Genomic DNA, 21540 nt, shown 5'->3' with positions numbered 1-21540 from the left:
TATCCCCTCATTTTCCCAGGGAGGGTGAGGCCTTCCATGGGGGTCTCCATAGTCTGTCATTTCATCCAGGGCAGGGCATAGACCCTCCCCAAAGAGTTCAGGGTAAGAGTGCATCTCACATTGTTGGATGAGAGTTCAAAGTCCGTGTGTATATTCCGGATGAATGCTGATCTACTGCCCAAGGCTCAATAGATTACCTAGGCCTCCTCACTGACACCCACATTAAGGGGGTCTTGATCAGTCCCATGCTGGATTCCAAAGCATCGGCCTGGGATTCAAGAGTTAACCCTTGTCAGGTCAGCTGTTTCTGGGGGTTAAACCAGCCCATTCTTAATCCCTTTAGTCATCAGTCCTCCCTCTCTGTCACTGGCTTTCTTGAGTTCAGCTCAGTGCTTAGCCATGGGAGTGTGCATTTTCTTCTGTCAGCCACTGAATGAAGTTTCTGTTTCCCAGACTCTCTGGCCATGGGACTGCAGGCTGGAACTCCCAAGATCTATATCTAAAATCCATATATGAGAAAGTACATGCCATGTTTCTCTTTTTGTGACTGTGTTGCCTCACTCAGGATGGTTTCTTCTAGTGTCATCCATTTGCCTGCAAATCTCAGGATTCCATTGTTTTTTTTTCTGCTGAATAGTACTCCATTGTGTAAATTTACCACATTTTCTTTATCCACTTTTCAGTTGAGGGGCATCTAGGTTGCTTCCAAGTTCTGGCTATTACAAATAATGCTGCTATGAACATAGTGGACCAGACATCTTTGTTGTATGAATGGGCATCTTTTGGATATATGCCTAAGAGTGGAGTTGCTAGGTCTTGTGTTAGGTTTATTCCCATTTTTCTGAAATCTGCATACTGATTTTCAAAGTGGCTGAACAAGTTGGCACTCCCACCAGCAATGGAGGAGAGTTCCCCTTTCACCACATCCTCTCCAGCATAAATTGTCATTGGTGTTTTTGATTTTAGCCATTCTGACAGGAGTGAGATGGTATCTCAGAGTTGTTTTGACTTGCATTTCCCAGATGGCTAAGAATGTCGAGCACTTTCTCAATTGCCTCCTAGCCATTTTAGACTCCTCTATTGAAAATTCTCTATTTAGTTATGCAGCCCACTTTTTAATTGGAGCCTTTGGTGTTTTGGAGACTTGCTTCTTGAGTTCTTTATAAATTTTGGAGATCAACCCTCTGTCAGATGTGGGATTAGTGAATACTTTTTCCCATTCTGTGGGCTGCCTTTTTGTCTTGCTGACAGTGTCCTTTGCCTTACAGAAGCTTCTCAGTTTCAGGAGGTCCCATTTATTAATTGTTGATCTCACTGTCTGTGCTACTGGTGTTATGTTCAGGAAGCTGTCTCCTGTACCAATTCGCTCAAGGGTACCACCCACTTTCTCTTGTAAGAGTTCAGTGTGGCTGGATTTATGTTGAGGTCTTTGATCCATATGGACTTAAGTTTTGTGCATGGCGATAAACAAGGATCGATCCCCATTCTTCTACATGCCAGCCTGCAGTTATGCCAGCACCATTTGTTGAAGATGCTTTCTTTATTCCATTGTATACTTTCAGCTTCTTAGTCAAAGATCAGATATTCATACATGTGTGGGTTAATATCAGGGTTTTCAGTTCGATTCCATTGGTCTACCTGTCTATTTTTATGCCAACACCAAGCTGTTTTCAGGACTATAGCTCTATAATAGAGCTTGAGGTCAGGGATGGTGATGCCTCCGGACGTTGCCTTGTTGAACAGGGTTTTTTGGCTATCCTGGGTCTTTTGTTTTTCCATACAAAATTGATTATTGTTCTCTCAAGGTCTGTGAAGAATTGTGCTGGTGTTTTGTTTGTTTGTTTGTTTTTGTTTTTGTTTTTGGGGGGGGGGGGGTTTGAGACAGGGTTTCTCTGTATTGTTTTGGAGGCTATCGGTCCAGCCCAGCCTCGAACTCACAGAGATCCGCCTGCCTCTGCCTCCGGAGTGCTGGGATTAAAGGCATGTGCCACCACCGCCTGGCTGTGCTGGTGTTTTAATGGGGATTGCATTGAATCTGTAGATTGCTTTTGGCAGGATTGCCATTTTTACTACATTGATCCTACCTATCCAAGAGCATGGGAGATCTTTCCACTTTCTGAGGGCTTCTTTTTTTTTTTTTTTTTTTGTTCTTAGAAGTTGATGTATGTATTTTTGACTGGAATTTTTTTTTCTTGTTTTTTTATATTTTATTTTCCAGTTTAAATTTAGATAAGAAACAAGGTTGCTTCATAAGTCAGTTCCAGGTCCCTCTCCCATTCCCTCCCCTCCTCCCGTGCCCTCCCCCCACCCCACCCCCGTTATCCCCTCATTCCCCCAGTAACATTTGGTAACTGTTTGAATCTTGTGTGGAGACTTGCTTTAGCTGGTCAGCATTGGTCCAGCTTGAGATGCTATGTCCAGGCTTAGTGAGGCAGGCGAGTGAACGACTTAGCTTCAACACTATCCCCATGGTGGTCCCTTTTGATGTTTTCCCTGAGGACTTCCCCAGTTTGTTAGCTAGAAATCTTTTTTTTTTAAACCAGACAGGGTTTCTCTGTATTGTTTTGGAGGCTATCGGTCCAGCCCGGCCTCGAACTCACAGAGATCCGCCTGCCTCTGCCTCCCGAGTGCTGGGATTAAAGGCGTGTGCCACCACCGCCTGGCTTGTTAGCTAGAAATCTTAAAACTGAAAGTGCATATGAGTGAAAACTACCAGCCATGCACACAGTTAGACAGGAGCATGCCTCCCAGGCTCCCAGAGTCAGGCATCTACGATCTGTTAGCAGATTTGTTGCTGAGCTTGGGAAAGAAATATTTTTGATCTAGGCCTCAGTTTTGCTTTCTGTAACAGAAGCATGGTAAACTGTGGCATGAAGGCAGGGTTGGGTTTTTTTGAAATTCCGCTTATGAAAACACTGTGGGGGTCGGGTGTCAGCACAAGTGCGCCTCCTATGGTTCAGATTCATGTCCTTGCTCAAGCCAGCAAAGAATTCCCTGATATGGCGCCCTCTTCCAGGCACCATGACAACCCTGGATGATAAGCTGCTGGGGGAGAAGCTGCAGTATTACTACAGCACCAGCGAGGATGAGGACAGTGACCACGAAGACGGAGACAGAGGCAGCGGAGCCCCGGACAAGCAGCTCCATACCTGTGGAGGCTGAGCTGGCCGGCGAAGGCATTTCAATCAATACAGGTCCAAAAGGTGTGATCAATGACTGGCGCCACTTCAAGCAGCTGGAGACAGAGCAGACGGAGGAGCAGTGCCGGGAGATGGAGCGGCTGATCAAAAATCTGTCTATGATGTGCAGGTCCAATCTAGACGAAGAAGAGGAGCAAAAGAAACAGAAGGCCCTCCAGGAGAAAATCAGTGGGAAGATGACTCTGAAGGAGTTTGCTACAATGGACAAGAACCTGGATGACGAAGAGTTTCTGCAGCAGTACCGGAAACAGCGAATGGAAGAGATGCGGCAGCAGTTTCAGAAAGGGCCCCAGTTCAAGCAAGTTTTTGAGATCCCCAGTGGAGAAGGATTTTTAGACATGATTGATAAAGAACAAAAAAGCACCCTTATCATGGTTCATATTTATGAAGATGGCATCCCAGGGACCGAAGCCATGAATGGCTGCATGATCTGCCTTGCCACAGAGTACCCGGCTGTCAAATTCTGCCGGGTAAGGAGCTCGGTTATTGGGGCCAGCAGTCGTTTTACCCAGAATGCCCTTCCTGCTCTGCTCATCTACAAGGCGGGTGAATTGATTGGCAATTTTGTTCGTGTCACTGACCAGCTGGGGGAAGATTTCTTTGCTGTAGACCTTGAAGCTTTCCTACAGGAATTTGGATTACTCCCAGAAAAGGAAGTCTTGGTGCTGACATCTGTGCGAAACTCTGCCACCTGTCATAGTGAAGACAGCGATCTGGAAATAGATTGAACTGATAAGCTAATTCCATAGCTATCTCATTGTTTGGGCTGGAGGACACATGTCGGTATTTATTTCTGTCCTTCCTGCGTCTTCTGGCTTTACAGCTGTCCTTCGTAGTCTCATTTAGTATACGGAAAGTCAAGAAATTCTCAGACTGAATCAGAGTACTGACTCACTTTGTGGCTAGCAGTAAAGTGACTTCAGATTGTATAAGCAGGAAGCTAGACTCTTGAGCTGTTTACTTCTCTAGCGTGACATCTCTGATACTGTTTCTAGTCAATATTGACAGGGCACTCTTGAAGGCAATGTCTTGAAAATTGTCTTCTGATGACCTCAGAATTTTACCAGGTCTGAGGGTAGACTTCCCTAGTGAGTGTTGTGTGCAATATAAATAGTGCATTTCCACAATCACTTGATTGAAAATCATGTTTACTTGTAATCAGATTCAGCTCTACTTTTTTTCCCTCTAGATCCCTCTCTACCAGGTCTGACTTAGAGGCTCTGTACAAGGTTGGGAATGCGGCACAGTGGTGAACATTTACCTGGCATATACAGGGCCCCAAGATATCTGACTCCCAGCACTGTCAAAAGGGACAAACACAAGGTTTCAGGTTCCTGGTGCTGTCATTGGCCGTGGCCTCTGCCGAGGGAGCAGTGATCCGATTAGCATGGTGAAGTATGAGCAGGAAAAATGGCCTTTGCCGACTGCTCCTATGATGCTGGAAGGCAAGTGTCCTGTTGACTGACACTGGTGTGGGTAAGAGGACCTTTCTGTGCTCATCAGCATCTTTCCTGTTACTTAAGATAACTTCTTGTTTAACCTAGATTTTTTTTAAGCTTTTTTTTGCGTATTAGAAAAAAAATCATATTTAGTAGAGGAAAATTGGCCAAAATACCGATGCAGAAATGGCTTAAAATGTATATGTACAATTCTACCACCTGAACACTAGGCTTTGGTACATTTCATATGTAGGTGTTTTTTATGTACTCAAAGGCTTTTGTTTGTTTTTAAATGACATTGGGATCATTTTGAGCATACTGTCTGATCTGTGGTCAGCTACTAACATCAAAATTTCTTTCATATTAGTAAATGTCTTCTATAACATTTTAATAGTCCATTGATACATATACTGTAATCTGCTTGGCAGTTATTTTTTAAGAAGATGGCCAACATTTTTTTATTATTATGAAAGCAACATGTTCATTGTAGAACATATAATAAAAATTAAGCTAAATAGATACTTAAAAGCCATAAAATTTTACTAGTAATAATTCCTGTCATCATTTTTATAGACCTCTTTCTAGCTTTATGTATATGTATGTATTTATAAAATTCATTGTCATTCAAGTTTTTGTTTCCTTTTGATTGTTTCTTAAATTATATGTCCTAATATCAGGGAAATAAAATGTAACCAGGAAGTAAAATTAGCTTTAGTATTCACAGTTGAGTTTTTATGTTGCTCAGGAGCTAACTGTAAATGAGTCTTGAACGTACCTGTTAGATTTAATCAACAAAAACAGAGTGTGTCATTTTGCTGACTAAGGAGCTCATTGAAGAAGTCAAGAAAACATTAGGAACAGAGATGACTGATGTCAGTGTTCTAGTTTATTTCTTTCTAGTCTTTCTTTTTAGTAATTTAAATAACATTGACAGTTACTGAATTCTGTATTCTACCTTATGAATAGTACATACTAAAATACTTTGATATATTGTAAAAGCTTGGAATAAATCAGTGGCTTTATGATTCACTGTTTGAATAAACCATACAGTTTTGAGCCAGTTTAAAAAAAAAAGCAAAGATTCAAAGTTCTTGTGATACAGGTCTTTCACTTGTTTGGTTAGCATTACCTCAAGGTATTTTATGTTGTTTGGGCAATTGTAAAGGGTGATGTTTCTCTGATTTCTTTCTCAGCCCTTTTGTCATCTGTATATAATAGGGCTACTGATTTTGTGTGTGTGTGTGTATATTTATTTATTTATTTATTTTTACTTTTTTTATATTTTATTTTCCAGTTTAAATTTAGATAAGAAACAAGGTTGCTTCACAAGAAAGTTCCAGGTCCCTCTCTCATTCCCTCCCCTCCTCCCGTGCCCTCCCCCCAAACCTCCCCCCCCCCGTTATCCACTCATTCCCCCAGGGAGGGTGAGGCCCTCCATGGGGGTCTCCATAGTCTGTCATTTCATATAGGGCAGGGCCTAGACCTTCCCCAAGAGTTCAGGGTGAGAGTGCACCTCACATTGTTCTATGGGAGTCCAAAGTCCGTGTGTATACTTGGGATGGGTACTGATCTGCTGCCCAAGGCTCAATAGGTTCCCTAGGCCTCCTCACTGACACCCAGATTCAGGGGGTCTTGATCAGTCCCATGCTGGATTCTGTAAATACAGTTTAATTCTGATTCACTAGTTTTATTTTAAAGTATTGTGGGATTTTAAATTTCTTCTTTGTTACATTCATTGGATTTGAAATTTTATTTGTAGCTATTATTTCACCACTCATCAGTTTTTTTTTTTTTTTTTGGTTTTATGAGACAGGGTTTCTCTGTATTGTTTTGGAGGCTGTCGGTCCAGCCTAGCCTCGAACTCACAGAGATCCACGTGCCTCTGCCTCCCGAGTGCTGGGATTAAAGGCGTATGCACCACCACCACCCAGCCACTCATCAGTTTTTTAATCTTAAGCACGTCTTACAATTTTTCCTCCCCATTTTGGCCATGCTCTCTGAGACTTGAAAGGAGGGGTGGGACATACATATATCTTTTACAGTAAGCACTCCAAAAGTTCTTATTCTCCACCCTTTGTTCATTTGTAAATATCTGGGTTAATTTACATGTACTACAAAAAGATGCTTCTATGATGAGGGTTGAGAGACACACTGATATAGGGATATAGAGTTAAAAACTTATGGTGTAGTTTAATGTTATGCTCATTTAGCAGAACTGTAGTATTAGGTTTTCTCCTAGAGCTTATGACCAGCAGTGGGATTTTGGCCAAGTTTATTTTACCAAGCATAAATTCCATGTTACAGAGTGGACCTTAAATCTAGTCTGAAAATGGATGGTTATTTTTTTTATTAATATTTTTTTTATTTTCCATTTTAAATTTAGATAAGAAACAAGGTTGCTTCACAAGTCAGTACGAGGTCCCTCTCCCTTTCCCTCCCCTCCTCCCGTGCCCTCCCCCCCATCCCCCCCCCGTTATCCCCTCATTCCCCCAGGGAGGGTGGGGCCCTCCATGGGGGTGTCCATAGTCTGTCATTTAATATAGGGCAGGGCCTAGACCCTTCCCCAAGAGTTCAGGGTGAGAGTGCACCTCACATTGTTCTATGGGAGTCCAGAGACCGTGTGTATACTTGGGATGGGTACTGATCTGCTGTCCAAGGCTCAATAGATTACCTAGGCCTCCTCACTGACACCCAGATTCAGGGGGTCTTGATCAGTCCCATGCTGGATTCCCAGGCTGATGCCTGGGATTCAAGAGTTAACCTTTGTCTGGTCAGCTGTTTCTGGGGGTTCAACCAGCCCAGTCTTAATCCCTTTGATCATCAGTCCTCCCTCTCTGATACTGGCTTTCTTGAGTTCAGCTCAGTACTAAACCAGCCAGTAAATGAAGTTTCTGTTTCCCAGACTCTCTGGCGATAGGATTGTAGGCTGGAACTCCCCAGATCTATGTCTAAAATCCATATATGAGAGAGTACATGCCATGTTTCTCTTTTTGTGACTGTGTTGCCTCACTCAGGATGGATTCTTCTAGTGTCATCCATTTGCCTGCGAATCTCATGATTCCATTATTTTTTTCTGCTGAATAGTACTCCATTGTGTAGATGTACCACATTTTCTCTATCCATTCTTCGGGTGAGGGACATCTAGGTTGCTTCCAAGTTCTGGCTATTACAAATAAAGCTGCTATGAACATAGTGGAACAGACATCTTTGTTATATGAATGGGCATCTTTTGGATATATGCCTAAGAGTGCAGTTGCTGGGTCTTGTGGTAGGTTTATTCCCATTTTTCTGAGGAATCTCCATACTGATTTCCAAAGTGGCTGAACCAGTTGGCACTCCCACCAGCAATGGAGGAGTGTCCCCCTTTCACCACATCCTCTCCAGCATAAATTGTCATTGGTGTTTTTGATTTTAGCCATTCTGACAGGAGTGAGATGGTATCTCAGAGTTGCTTTGATTTGCATTTCCCGGATGGCTAAGGATGTTGAACACTTTCTCAAGTGCATCTCAGCCATTTTAGACTCCTCTATTGAAAACTCTCTATTTAGTTCTGCAGCCCACTTCTTAATTGGGTCCTTTGCTGTTTTGGAGACTTGCTTCTTGAGTTCTTTGTAAATTTTGGAGATCAACCCTCTGTCAGATGTGGGATTAGTGAATATTTTTCCCATTCTGTGGGCTGCCTTTTTGTCTTGCTGACTGTATCCTTTGCCTTACAGAAGCTTCTCAGTTTCAGTAGGTCCCATTTATTAATTGTTGATCTCACTGTCTGTGCTACTGGTGTTATGTTCAGGAAGCTGTCTCCTGTACCAATTCTTTCAAGGGTACCACCCACTTTCTCTTCTAAGAGGTTCAGTGTGGCTGGATTTATGTTGAGGTCTTTGATCCATTTGGACTTAAGTTTTGTGCATGGCGATAAACATGGATCGATCCGCATTTTTCTACATGCCAGTCTCCAATTATGCCAGCACCATTTGTTGAAAATGCTTTCTTTATTCCATTGTATATTTTTAGGTTCTTTGTCAAAGATCAGATGTTCGTACGTGTGTGGGTTAATACCCGGATTTTCAATTCGATTCCATTGGTCTGCCTGTCTATTTTTGTGCCAATACCAAGCTGTTTTCAGGACTATAGCTCTATAATAGAGCTTGAGGTCAGGGATAGTGATGCCTCCGGACGTTGCCTTGTTGAACAGGGTTGTTTTGGCTATCCTGGGTCTTTTGTTTTTCCATACAAAATTGATTATTGTTCTTTCAAGGTCTGTGAAGAATTGTGCTGGGATTTTAATGGGGATAGCATTGAATCTGTAGATTGCTTTTGGCAGGATTGCCATTTTTACTACATTGATCCTACCTATCCAAGAGCATGGGAGATCTTTCCATTTTCTGAGGGCTTCTTTAATTTCTTTCTTTAAAGATTCAAAGTTCTTACGATACAGGTCTTTCACTTGTTTGGTTAGCGTTACCCCAAGGTATTTTATGTTGTTTGTGGCAATTGTAAAGGGTGATGTTTCTCTGATTTCTCTTTCAGCCCTCTTTTCATCTGTATATAGTAGGGCTACTGACTTTCTTGAGTTGATCTTGTAACCTGCCACTTTGCTGAAGGTGTTAATCAGCTGTAAGAGTTCCCTGGTAGAGTTCTTTGGGTCATTGATGTAAACTATCATATCGTCTGCAAACAGTGAAAGTTTGACTTCTTCCTTCCCAATTTGTATCCCCTTGATCCCCCTTTGTTGTCGTATGGCTATAGCTAGAACTTCAAGTACCATGTTGAAAAGGTATGGAGAGAGTGGACAGCCTTGTTTTGTTCCTGATTTTAGAGGAATTGCGTTGAGTTTCTGTCCATTTAGTTTGATGTTGGCTGTTGGTTTACTGTATATGGCTTTTATTATGTTTAAGTATGTCCCTGTTATCCCAGATCTCTCCAAGACCTTTATCATGAAGGGGTGTTGGATTTTGTCAAAGGCTTTTTCAGCATCTAGTGAGATGATCATGTGATTTTTGTTTTTCAGCTTGTTTATATGGTGGATTACGTTGATGGATTTTCGTATGTTGAACCATCCCTGCATCCCTGGGATGAAACCTACTTGATCATGGTGAATGATTGTTTTGATGTGTTCTTGGATCCGATTTGCCAGTATTTTATTGAGTATTTTTGCATCAATGTTCATGAGGGATATTGGTCTGAAGTTCTCTTTCTTGGTTGTATCTTTGTGTGGCTTGGGGATCAAGGTTATTGAAGCCTCATAGAAAGAGTTTGGCAAAGACCCTTCTGCTTCTATTGTGTGGAACACTTTGAGAAGAATTGGTATAAGCTGTTCTTTGAATTTGTGGTAGAATTCTGCACTGAGGCCATCTGGACCTGGACTTTTTTTGGTTGGGAGACTTTTGATGACAGCTTCTATTTCCATAGGGGTTATAGGTCTATTTAAATTGCTTATCTGTTCTTGATTTAGTTTTGGCAAATGATAGCTGTCCAGGAAGTCATCCATTTCCTTTAAATTTTCGAATTTTGTGGAGTACAGGTTTTCAAAGTATGACCTAATGATTCTCTGGATTTCCTCAGAGTCTGTTGTTATGTCCCCCTTTTCATTTCTGATTTTGTTAATTTGCGTGTTCACTCTCTGCTGTTTGGTAAGTTTGGACAAAGGTTTGTCTATCTTGTTGATTTTCTCAAAGAACCAACTCTTCGTTGCATTGATTCTTTGTATTGTTTTCCTGGTTTCTACTTTGTTGATTTCAGCCCTCAATTTGATTATTTCCTGGCGTCTACTCCTCCTGGGGGAGTTTGCTTCTTTGTGTTCTAGAGCTTTTAGCTGTGATGTTAATTCTCTGGTATAACTGTTTTCCTGTTTCTTCATGTGAGCACTTAGTGCTATGAACTTCCCCGTAGCACTGCTTTCAAAGTGTCCCATAGGTTTGGGTATGTTGTGTCTTCATTCTCATTGAATTCGAGGAAGTCTTTAATTTCTTTTTTTATTTCCTCTTTGACCCAGGGATGGTGCAGTTGAGCATTATTCAATTTCCATGAGTTTGTAGGTTTTCTGCAATTTGTGTTGTTGTTGAATTCTAATTTTAAGGCATGGTGGTCTGATAAGATGCATGGAGTTATTCCAATTTTTTTGTAGCTGCTGAGGTTTGATATGTTGCCAAGTATGTGGTCGATTTTTGAGAAGGTTCCATGTGGTGGTGAGAAGAAGGTATATTCTTTTTTATGTGGATGAAATGTTCTATAGATATCTGTTAATCCCAGTTGGGTCATTACTTCTATTAGACCCTTTGCTTCTTTGTTGAGTTCCTGTCTGGTATTCTTGTCTAGTGGTGAGAGTGGTGTGTTGAAATCTCCCACTATAACTGTGTGGGGCTTTAGATGAGATTTAAGTTCTAATAATGTTTCTTTAACGAATGTGGATGCCTTTGTATTGGGGGCATAGATGTTCAGGATAGACACTTCGTCTTGGTGGGTTTCACCTGTGATGAGTATGTAATGACCTCCTTCATCTCTTTTGATTGATTTTATTTTAAAGTCTAGTTTGTTAGATATTAGGATTGCTACCCCTGCTTGTTTCTTGGGTCCATTTGATTGAAAAATTTTTTCCCAACCTTTAACTCTCAAGTAATGTCTGTCTTTGAGGGTGAGGTGTGTTTCTTGTATGCAGCAGAAGGAAGGGTTCTGTCTTCGAATCCATTCTGCTAGTCTGTGTCTTTTTATGGGTGAGTTAAGGCCGTTAATATTGAGGGATATTAATGACCATTGATTGCTCATCCTTCTTCGATTTGCGATGGTTGTTGTTGGTGGAATTATGGGTGGAATTTCGCCCCTTTGTTCTTTTGGCTGTTGGTAGAGAGGGATTCTCTAATGCTTATGTTTTTCTGGTTGTAGTTAGCTTCCTTGGGTTGGAGTTTTCCTTCCAAAATTTTCTGTAGGGCTGGGTTAGTGGACACATATTGGTTGAATCTAGTTTTGTCATGGAATATCTTGTTTTCTCCGTCTATAGTGATTGAGAGCTTTGCCGGGTATAGTAGTCTGGGCTGGCATCCATGGTCTCTTAGTGTAGGTAGAATATCTATCCAGGACCTTCTGGCTTTCAGAGTTTCCATGGAGAAATCAGGTGTAATTCTGATAGGTCTGCCTTTATATGTTACTTGACCTTTTTCCTTAGCTGCTCTTAATATTCTTTCTTTATTCTGTATGTTTGGGGTCTTGATTATTATGTGGCGAGGGGATTTTTTTGTGGTCCACTCTATTTGGTGTTCTGTAGGCTTCTTGTACCTTCATTGGCATGTCTTTCTTAAGGTTGGGAAAGTTTTCTTCTATGATTTTGTTGAATATGCCTTCTGCCCCTTTGAGGTGGATTTCTTCTCCTTCTTCTATACCTATTATTCTTAGGTTTGGTCTTTTCATGGTGTCCCATAATTCCTGGATGTTTTGTGTTAAGGATTTGTTGGATTTAAGGTTTTCTTTGGTTGATAAATCCATTTCTCCTAATGTATCTTCAACACTTGAGATTCTCTCTTCCATCTCTTCTATTCTGTTGGTAATGCTTGTATTGGTAGTGCCTGACTGTTTGTCCAGCTTTTCTATTTTCTGCCTTTCTTCAGATTGTGTTTTTTTAGTGTCTCTATTTCAGTTTTCAACCCTTGCAGCGTTTGCATTGCTTCTTGCAATTTTCTGTTTATCTGTTCGTCCGTTTGTTGCCTTTTATGAATTTTTTGGTTTGTTCTTTCTTCCATTTCTTGCATTTTTTGGTTTGCTTTTTGTTCCATTTCTTGGATTTTGTGCTTTGTTTCTTCTTCCATTTCCTGCCTTTTTTGGTTTGTTTCTTCCTCCATTTTTTTCATTTTTTGCTTTGTTTTTTCTACCATTTCTTGCATTTTTTGCTTTGTTTCTTCTTCCATTTCCTGCCTTATTTGGTATGTTTCTTCTTCTAATTCTTGCATTTTTTGCTTTGCTTTTTCTTCCATTTCTTGCATTTTTTGCTTCATTTCTTCTTCCATTTCGTGCCTTTTTTGGTTTGTTTTTTCTTCCAATTCTTGCATTTTTTGGTTTGTTTTTTCTTCCATTTCTTGCATTTTTTGGTTTGTTTTTTCTTCCATTTCTTTGAGGGATTTTCCAATATCCTCTTTTAGGGCCTCTATCATTTTCATGAAAGTGCTTTTAAGGTCGTTCTCTTCTGCTTCCTTCGCGTTGGAATATTGGGGTCTTGCTGGTGTGGAGTCTCTAGAATCTGGCGGTGTCATATTTGTTTTTCTGTTGCTGACTGTGTTTTTGTATTGTCTCTTTCCCATCTCTTCTTTTAGTGGGTGCAGAAAGAGCCCCTTCCTGGTCTGGGGACCAGAGTTCCCTTTTGGTGGGTGCTAGTAAGTCCAGTAATCTGGTGGTTCTTCTATGCCTTGTCCAAATGCTGGTCCGTGGGTAGAGAAGAAGAACAGGAATCTGGGGCGCTTAGCCTCCTACCTGGTCCCCTGGACCCTATGCTGGGTCCTGTTGTACCTGATCCAGAACAGCTACTCCCCTGGTCTCCCTGGCTCCTGTAGTTTCCTGGTCTCTTTGGTGGGAGAGAAGATCTGGAGTCTGGGGTGCTTGGCTCCCGCCGGGATTGGGAGCTCTGTGCAGTTCCCAGGCGATCTGCAGGCTCTGGAACACAGGCCGGGAAGCTGGCCTGTTTACCTGATGATGCCAGAGGGACCAAATGGATGGTTATTTAGTTAACGTTTGTGACACTATTGCACCATAGGGCATATCTTTCTAGGCCAGATGTTATTGTTGTTTGCAGGATTCACAGCTGAAGAAGACTCTTTTCCTTGGCAACATGCATAGGCCCTCCCAGCAATCTGAAAGCTCTCTAGTAGGATTGAAGCTTCCAGGAGAGTATCACCTTGGTTTTTCCATATCCTATGACTCACAATTGTGGTGTCTTAAGAAATAGGATCCTACCACCAAGTTTTAGAGAATAACTAAGGGCAATGGCATTAGCCTATAATGTTTGGAGGCAGTCTGTGGGACCCTACAAATGAACAACTGAAAAAGGATGGCACAAGGTTTTTTTTTTTACTATGTCTAGCATATCTCGGAGAGGCTTTGTCCCCCAATAAATGATAATTCTATTTATTCTTCATATATGTATATATATGGATATTTTATGAAGATTCCATAGGAGTAGTTTTTCTGCATGCTAGCCATCCTTTCTGGCCCTCATTCTCAACAGGCAAAACTATCTGACAGCAGAAGACAAATGTATTATTCCACTTATGTAGGGACTACAGTGACCCATAATCTGTACATAAAAATGTGGACAATTCAAACAAGATGTCCTGTAGGAAGGAGTGTGATCTGTGACCTCCACACTACGGGAATTCCAACTGTGTGTTTTCAGCTCTCTGGCATAGTGACTATAACCATCTGGGAACAGCCCCAGGAGAGAGGGAGGGTTGTGCCTGCCCAGAGCAGAGCTATTCCAAACCACCTACTGCCTTCACATGTGTTTCCTATGGGTCCCCTTCTCTGCCTGTGTCTGTCCTTTTCTGCATAGCTGTCCCCTCCTTTCAGCCTTCTTTTCTCTTTCAAAGTCATCCCTCTCCCTGTCTAAAGTTCATACTTACCCCTTCTCTCTGCCTTCTAAGTGTTCATTTCCCGCCTTCCTGTGTGGGCACTGTCCTTCCTTAATATCTATACCCTGAAAATAGCTTTCTCTCTGGAATGGAATGATCCTATCATAAGATACCATCATTCCTATCTCCTTCTCCAAGTACTTGCCTATCACTGGACTACAGAGAAGACTTCTGAACTGAACCAACCTGTGTATTTTAAGGATGTTATGACCTCAGTCTGGAAACCAGGATATGTGTTACGTTGGGGAAGGGGTTATGCTTTTGTTTCCACAGGAGAAGAAGAGCTTTGGGTCCCATCTAAATTAATTAAGATTCGATCAGAACAGAAAACATCTCAGGAGGAGGAAGGATGATGGCTCATCTACAAGGTCTGCTATGTATAAGGAGACCTCATTAAAGGAAAGAGAAGTATTCTGTTTGTGTCTTTACAGGACAATTAGTTCTGAACAGTGAAAAAATACTAGGTATATGGATACCTAAAGAAAGGATAGCTACTCAGAGGACCACCAAACATGCAATAATACGATGTGTTATCAATGTCTAAATCTCTGTATTTTGTTATTGTAATTTCTACCTCTTCCACTTCTCAATATGCCTGAGTCCCAATTCATCTAATTATTGCTGGCTTTGGAGTTGGATTGGCTCTCCTGCTTTAAACCCAAGCATATTGTTAAAATGCAATTCAGACTTTCTGTAGTATATCAAAGAGCCATTGATATAAGATAGAAACAACGACAACAAAAAAGATATACATATATAGGGACTGTCATCTGTGTATATTTGATTCTTTTCTAAAACTCTAATCTCCTTCATGTGTATTATCTTCCTTAGGGTTGCCTTTCCTAGTATTCATACACATAGAAGTTAAGAATTTCTGTGCTAACATTAATATTTCAGTTTTCCAGAGACAAGGGGATTTCTTGACAGAGATCTTCAAGTGCTTCAGAAAGAGAATGTGGATTCACTTTCCCGACTCCGCCTAATTCGACTGGATACATCTAAATTGCCCCACATCATCGACCCCACCTGACAGGCACCAGCTTGGAACTACATCACTCGACACATTGTCAGGCCAAGGAACTGATACAGTGCATCTTCTACAATCTGATCAGACAAGAGCTTCAATCAAAATCAGAAATCTAATCCGGAACATCAGTCAAGCCTCTCCTGCAAAACAGAGACTAACTGACCTACTTAAGACTCTTGTTACACTAACAATTTCTTCCCACAGGTCCCCATGATTGTCATCGACCCACTTCAGCAGAAAGTAAATTTGAGAATTCCACATCCCCTCTCCCTACTATTGACATTAGAGGATAGTTTACACCTGTTAGTGTTAATTTGCAATTATTTTAGTGTTGGGATTGGAAGGAGGTGTTCAGACTTAGGTATCCCTTTCAGATAAGTTTAGAATTTAGGTGGAATGGATATGTTTAGTTTAAGATAAGTAGATTATAACTTAAATATCACCCTCTACGTATATATGTTGTATATGTTTGAGTTTGTATCAAATTTAAATCTTCTATTTAGACTAAAAGGGGAATTGTAGGAGTGAACCCCACAAAGCTATCCGCCCAACAGGGCGGGGTCAAGGTAGAGATAAAAGGAAGTGAAAGGAAAAGGGGCTTCCCTTTTCTCCTGAAAGCCAGCCAGGCTTCTAACTACTGGTCTGTGCGACTCTCTCTCACTCTCTCTCTCTCTCTCTCTCTCTCTCTCTCTCTCTCTCTCTCTCTCTGGTAAATAAATATATTGTTTTCCCTATATAGCTTCAAGTATCGTTATAACCACCCATGTCTGTCTTATCAGGTTCTCAGGCATCTGGAAATTTAGCTCTACCCTCTGAGATTCAGTAATGAACCAAGCAACAATACAGCCACAATGAAAGCAATGCTACACAGTTGATAACACCACAGGGTGCTGGGAAACCCCAACCCATATTTCCAGCAATGCAGTGCCAAGCTTGGGAGAGCATTGTAGTCCCATTGGCAAAGGACCTAGTGACAGTCATTGTATGTGGATTGGGATGACCTAGAGGGACCCTGAGTCTCTGGATAAGAAAGTTTCCTGAGGTATACAGCCTGAGTGAATGGACAGTGGAGGTTGGTGTGGGAACAACAGACCTTGGCCAGAGGCCCACTTCCCCATCAGCCTGGGAGCAGGCATATGTAAGCAGAGAAAACATGTTTACTAAAAACAATCCGGTGTCCATAAGAAATGTTTACTGGAGCAATAAGTTCCCAATAAGGTCTCACTAATGGGAACACCCTGGCTTTGATCTTTCCAATGGCTAGCCACCTCTAGCAAAAAATGAAAGAAATGGAAGAAGAAACAAATCAAAAAAGGCAGGAAATGGAAGAAAAAGCAGACCAAAAAATAAAAGAAATGGAAGAAAGAGTGGAGCAAAAAATGCAAGGAATGGAAGAACAAACCAAAAACTTCATAAAAGGCAACAAATGGACAAAAACATAAACCAAAAATTGCAAGAAACAATGCAAACAGTACAAGAGTTGAAAACTGAAATAGAGACAATAAAAAAAACATGATCTGAAGGAAGGCAGGAAATACAAAAGCTGGGCAAACGGTCAGGTACTACCTATACAAGCATTACCAACAGAATACAAGAGATGGAAGAGAGATTCTCAAGTGTTGAAGATATACTAGGAGAAATGGATTCATCAACCAAAGAAAACCTTAAGTCCAACAAATCCTTAACACAAAACATCCAGGAAATATGGGACACCATGAAAAGACCAAACCTAAGAAAAATAGGTATAGAAGAAGGAGAAGAAAACCACCTCAAAGGAGCAGAAAACATATTCAACAAAATCATAGAAGAAAACATTCCCAACCTTAAGAAAGACATGCCAATGAAGGTACAAGAAGCTTACAGGACACCAAATAGAGTGGACCACAAAAAAGTCCCCTCACCACATAATAATAAAGACCCCAAATATACAGAATAAAAAAAGAATATTAAGAGCAGCTAAGGAAAAAGGCCAAGTAACATATAAAGGCAGATCTATCAGAATTACACCTGACTTCTCCATGGAAACTCTGAAAGCCAGAAGGTCCTGGATAGATATTCTACCAACACTAAGTGACCATGGATGCCAGCCCAGACTACTATACCTGGGAAGGCTCTCAATCACTATAGATGGAGAAAACAAGATATTCCATGACAAAACTAGATACAAGCAATATGTATCCACTAACCCAGCCCTACAGAAAATTTTGGAAGGAAAACTCCAACCCAAGGAAGCTAACTACAACCAGAAAAACATAAGCATTAGAGAATCCCTCTCTACCAACAGCCAAAGGAACAAAGGGGTGAAATTCCACACATAATTCCAACAACAACAACCAATGCAAATCAAAGAAGAATGAGCAATCAATGGTCATTAATATCCCTCAATATTAATGGCCTTAAATCACCCATAAAAGACACAGGCTAGCAGAATGGATTCGAAGACAGAACCCTTCCTTCTGCTGCATACAAGAAACACACCTCACCCTCAAAGACAGATATTACCTGAGATTTAGGTTAGGAAAAAATTTTCCAATCAAATGGACCCAAGAAACAAGCAGGGGTAGCAATCCTAATATCTGAAAATTAGACTTTAAAATAAAATCAATCAAAAGAGATGAAGAAAGTCATTACATACTCATCACAGTCTAAATCCACCAAGATGAAGTGTCTCTCCTGAACATCTATGCCCCAAATACAAAGGCATCCACATTCGTAAAAGAAACATTACTAAAACTTAAATCACATCTAAACCCCACACACTTATAGTGGGAAATTTCAACACACCACTCTCACCACTAGACAGGAATAACAGACAGAAATTCAACAAAGAAGCAAAGGGTCTAAGAGAAGTAATGCCCCAACTGGGATTAACAGACATCTATAGAACACTTCATCCACATAAAAAAGAATATACCTTCTTCTCACCACCACATGGAACCTTCTTAAAAATCGACCCCATACTTGGCACCATATCCAACCTCAGCAGCATCAAAAAAATTGGAATAACTCCATGCATCTTATCAGACCACCATGCTTTAAAATTAGAATTCAACAACAACACAAATTGCAGAAAACCTACAAAGTCGTGGAAATTGAATAATGCACAACTGCACCATTCCTGGGTCAAAGAAGAAATAAAAAAAGAAATTAAAGACTTCCTAGAATTCAATGAGAATGAAGACACAACATACCCAAACCTATTGGACACTTTGAAACCAGTGCTACGGGGGACATTCATAGCACTAAGTGTCCACACGAAGAAACTGGAGAATAGTTATACTAGAGAATTAACAGCACAGCTGAAAGCTCTAGAACACAAAGAAGCAAACTCCCCCAGGAGGAATAGATGCCAGGAAATAATCAAATTAAGGGCTGAAATCAATAAAGTAGAAACTAGGACATCAACACAAAGAATCAATGCAACGAAGAGTTGGTTCTTTGAGAAAATTAACAAGATAGACAAACCTTTGTCCAAACTTACCAAACAGTAGAGAGTGAACATGCAAATTAACAAAATCAGAAATGACAAGGGGGACATAACAACAGACTCTGAGGAAATTCAGAGAATCATCAGGTCATACTTTGAAAATCTGTACTCCACAAAATTTGAAAATTTAAAGGAAATGGACGACTTCCTGGATAGCTATCACTTGCCAAAACTAAATCAAGAACAGATAAGCAATTTAAATAGACTTATAACCCCTATGGAAATAGAAGCAGTCATCAAAAGTCTCCAAACCAAAAAAAGCCCAGGTCCAGATGGCCTCAGTGCAGAATTCTAGCAGAAATTCAAAGAACAGCTTATACCAATTCTTCTCAAAGTTTTCCACACAATAGAAGCAGAAGGGTCTTTGCCAAACTCTTCTTATGAGGCTTCAATAACCTTGATCCCCAAGCCACACAAAGACACAACTAAGAAAGAGAACTTCATACCAATATCCCTCATGAACATTGATGCAAAAATACTCAATAAAATACTGGCAAATCGGATCAAAGAACACATCAAAACAATCATTCACCATGATCAAGTAGGTTTCATCCCAGGGATGCAGGGATGATTCAACATATGAAAATCCATCAACGTAATCTACCATATAAACAAGCTGAAAAACAAAAATCACATGATCATCTCACTAGATGCTGAAAAAGCCTTTGACAAAATCCAACACCCCTTCATGATAAAGGTCTTGGAGAGATCTGGGATAACAGGAACATATTTAAACATAATAAAAGCTATACACAGTAAACCAACATCTAACATGAAACTAAATGGACAGAAACTCAATGCAATTCCTCTAAAATAAGGAACAAAACAAGGCTGTCCATAGTCTCCATACCTTTTCAACATTGTACTTGAAGTTCTAGTCACTGCCATAGGACAACAAAAGGGGATCAAGGGGATACAAATTGGGAAGGAAGAGGTCAAACTTTCACTGTTTGCAGATGATATGATAGTTTACATCAATGACCCAAAGAACTCTACCAGGGAACTCTTACAGCTGATTAACACCTTCAGCAGGCTAGAAGATCAACTCCAGAATATCAGTAGCCCTACTATATACAGATCATAAAAGGCCTGAGAAAGAAATCAGAGAAACATCACTCTTTACAATTGCCACAAACAACATAAAATACCTTGGGGTAATGCTAACCAAACAAGTGAAAGACCTGTATCACAAGAACCTTAAATCTTTAAAGAAAGAAATTAAAGAAGCCCTCAGAAAATGGAAAGATCTCCCATGCTCTTGGATAGGTAGGATTAATGTAGTAAAAATGGCAATCCTGCCATAAGCAATCTACAGATTCAATGCAATCCCCATTAAAACCCCAGCACAATTCTTCACAGACCTTGAAAGAATAATAATCAATTTTGTATGGAAAAACAAAAGACCTAGGATAGCCAAAACAACCCTGTTCAACAAGTCAACATCCGGAGGCATCACCATCCCTGACCTCAAGCTCTATTATAGAGCTATAGTCCTGAAAACAGCTTGGTATTGACACAAAAAATAGACAGGTAGACCAATGGAATCAAACTGAAAACCCTGATATTAACCCACACACGTATGAACATCTGATCTTTGACGAAGAAGCTAAAAATATGCAATGGAATAAAGAAAGCATCTTCAAGAAATGGTGCTGGCATAACTGGAGGCTGGCATGTAGAAGACTGCAGAATGATCCATGTTTATTGCCATGCACAAAACTTAAATCCAAATGGAACAAAGACCTCAACATAAATCCAGCCACACTGAACCTCTTAGAAGAGAAAGTGGGTGGTACCCTTGAACGAAGTGGTACAGGAGACAGCTTCCTGAACATAACACCAGTAGCACAGACGGTGAGATCAACAGTTAATAAATGGGACCTACTGAAACTGAGAAGCTTCTGTAAGGCAAAGGACACAGTCAGCAAGACAAAAAGGCAGCCCACAGAATGAGAAAAAATATTCACTAATCCCACATCTGACAGAGGGTTGATCTCCAAAATTTACAAAGAACTCAAGAAGCAAGTCTCCAAAACACCAAAGGATCCAATTAAAAAGTGGGCTGCAGAACTAAATAGAGAGTTTTCAATAGAGGAGTCTAAAATGGCTGAGAGGCACTTGAGAAAGTGCTCAACATCCTTAGCCATCCCCGAAATGCAAATCAAAACAATTCTGAGATACCATCTCACTCCTGTCAGAATGGCTAAAATCAAAAACACCAATGACAATTTATGCTGGAGAGGATGTGGTGAAAGGGGAACACTCTTCCATTGCTGGTGGGAGTGCCATCTTGTTCAGCCAATTTGGAAACCAGTATGGAGATTCCTCAGAAAAATGGGAATAAACCTACCACAAGAACTAGCAACTCCACTCTTAGGCATATATCCAAAAGATGCCCATTCATACAACAAGGATGTCTGTTCCACTATGTTCATAGCAGCATTATTTGTAATAGCCAGAACTTGGAAGCAACCTAGATGCCCCTCAACCAAAGAGTGGATCGAGAAAATGTGGTACATTTACACAATGGAGTACTATTCAGCAGAAAAAAAACAATGGAATCCTGAGATTTGCAGGCAAATGGATGACACTAGAAGAAACCATCCTGAGTGAGGTAACACAGTCACAAAAAGAGAAACATGGCATGTACTCTCTCATATATGGATTTTGGACATAGATCTGGGGAGTTCCAGCCTACAATCCCATGGCCAGAGAGTCGAAAACAGAAACTTCATTCAGTGGCTGATGGAAGAAGAGGCAGACTTCCACGGCTAAGCAC

The 21540-nt window shown here is 40.7% G+C and overlaps 1 protein-coding gene across 1 annotated transcript; it reads left to right on the top strand.

Moving 5' to 3' along the window:
* The first annotated feature begins 3020 nt into the window (after positions 1-3020).
* Positions 3021-4635, top strand: LOC121143492 (phosducin-like protein). Its single transcript, XM_040755385.1, is given in 2 exon segments — positions 3021-3132; positions 3134-4635. Coding segments are annotated over 2 exon segments (906 nt in total). The 5' UTR covers position 3021; the 3' UTR covers positions 3929-4635.
* The last annotated feature ends 16905 nt before the right edge of the window (positions 4636-21540 follow it).

Source organism: Mesocricetus auratus, unplaced genomic scaffold (assembly GCF_017639785.1).
Source record: "Mesocricetus auratus isolate SY011 unplaced genomic scaffold, BCM_Maur_2.0 Super-Scaffold_100013, whole genome shotgun sequence".
NCBI classification, from domain to species: Eukaryota; Metazoa; Chordata; class Mammalia; order Rodentia; family Cricetidae; genus Mesocricetus; species Mesocricetus auratus.
This window is presented reverse-complemented; position numbering and strand designations above follow the sequence as displayed.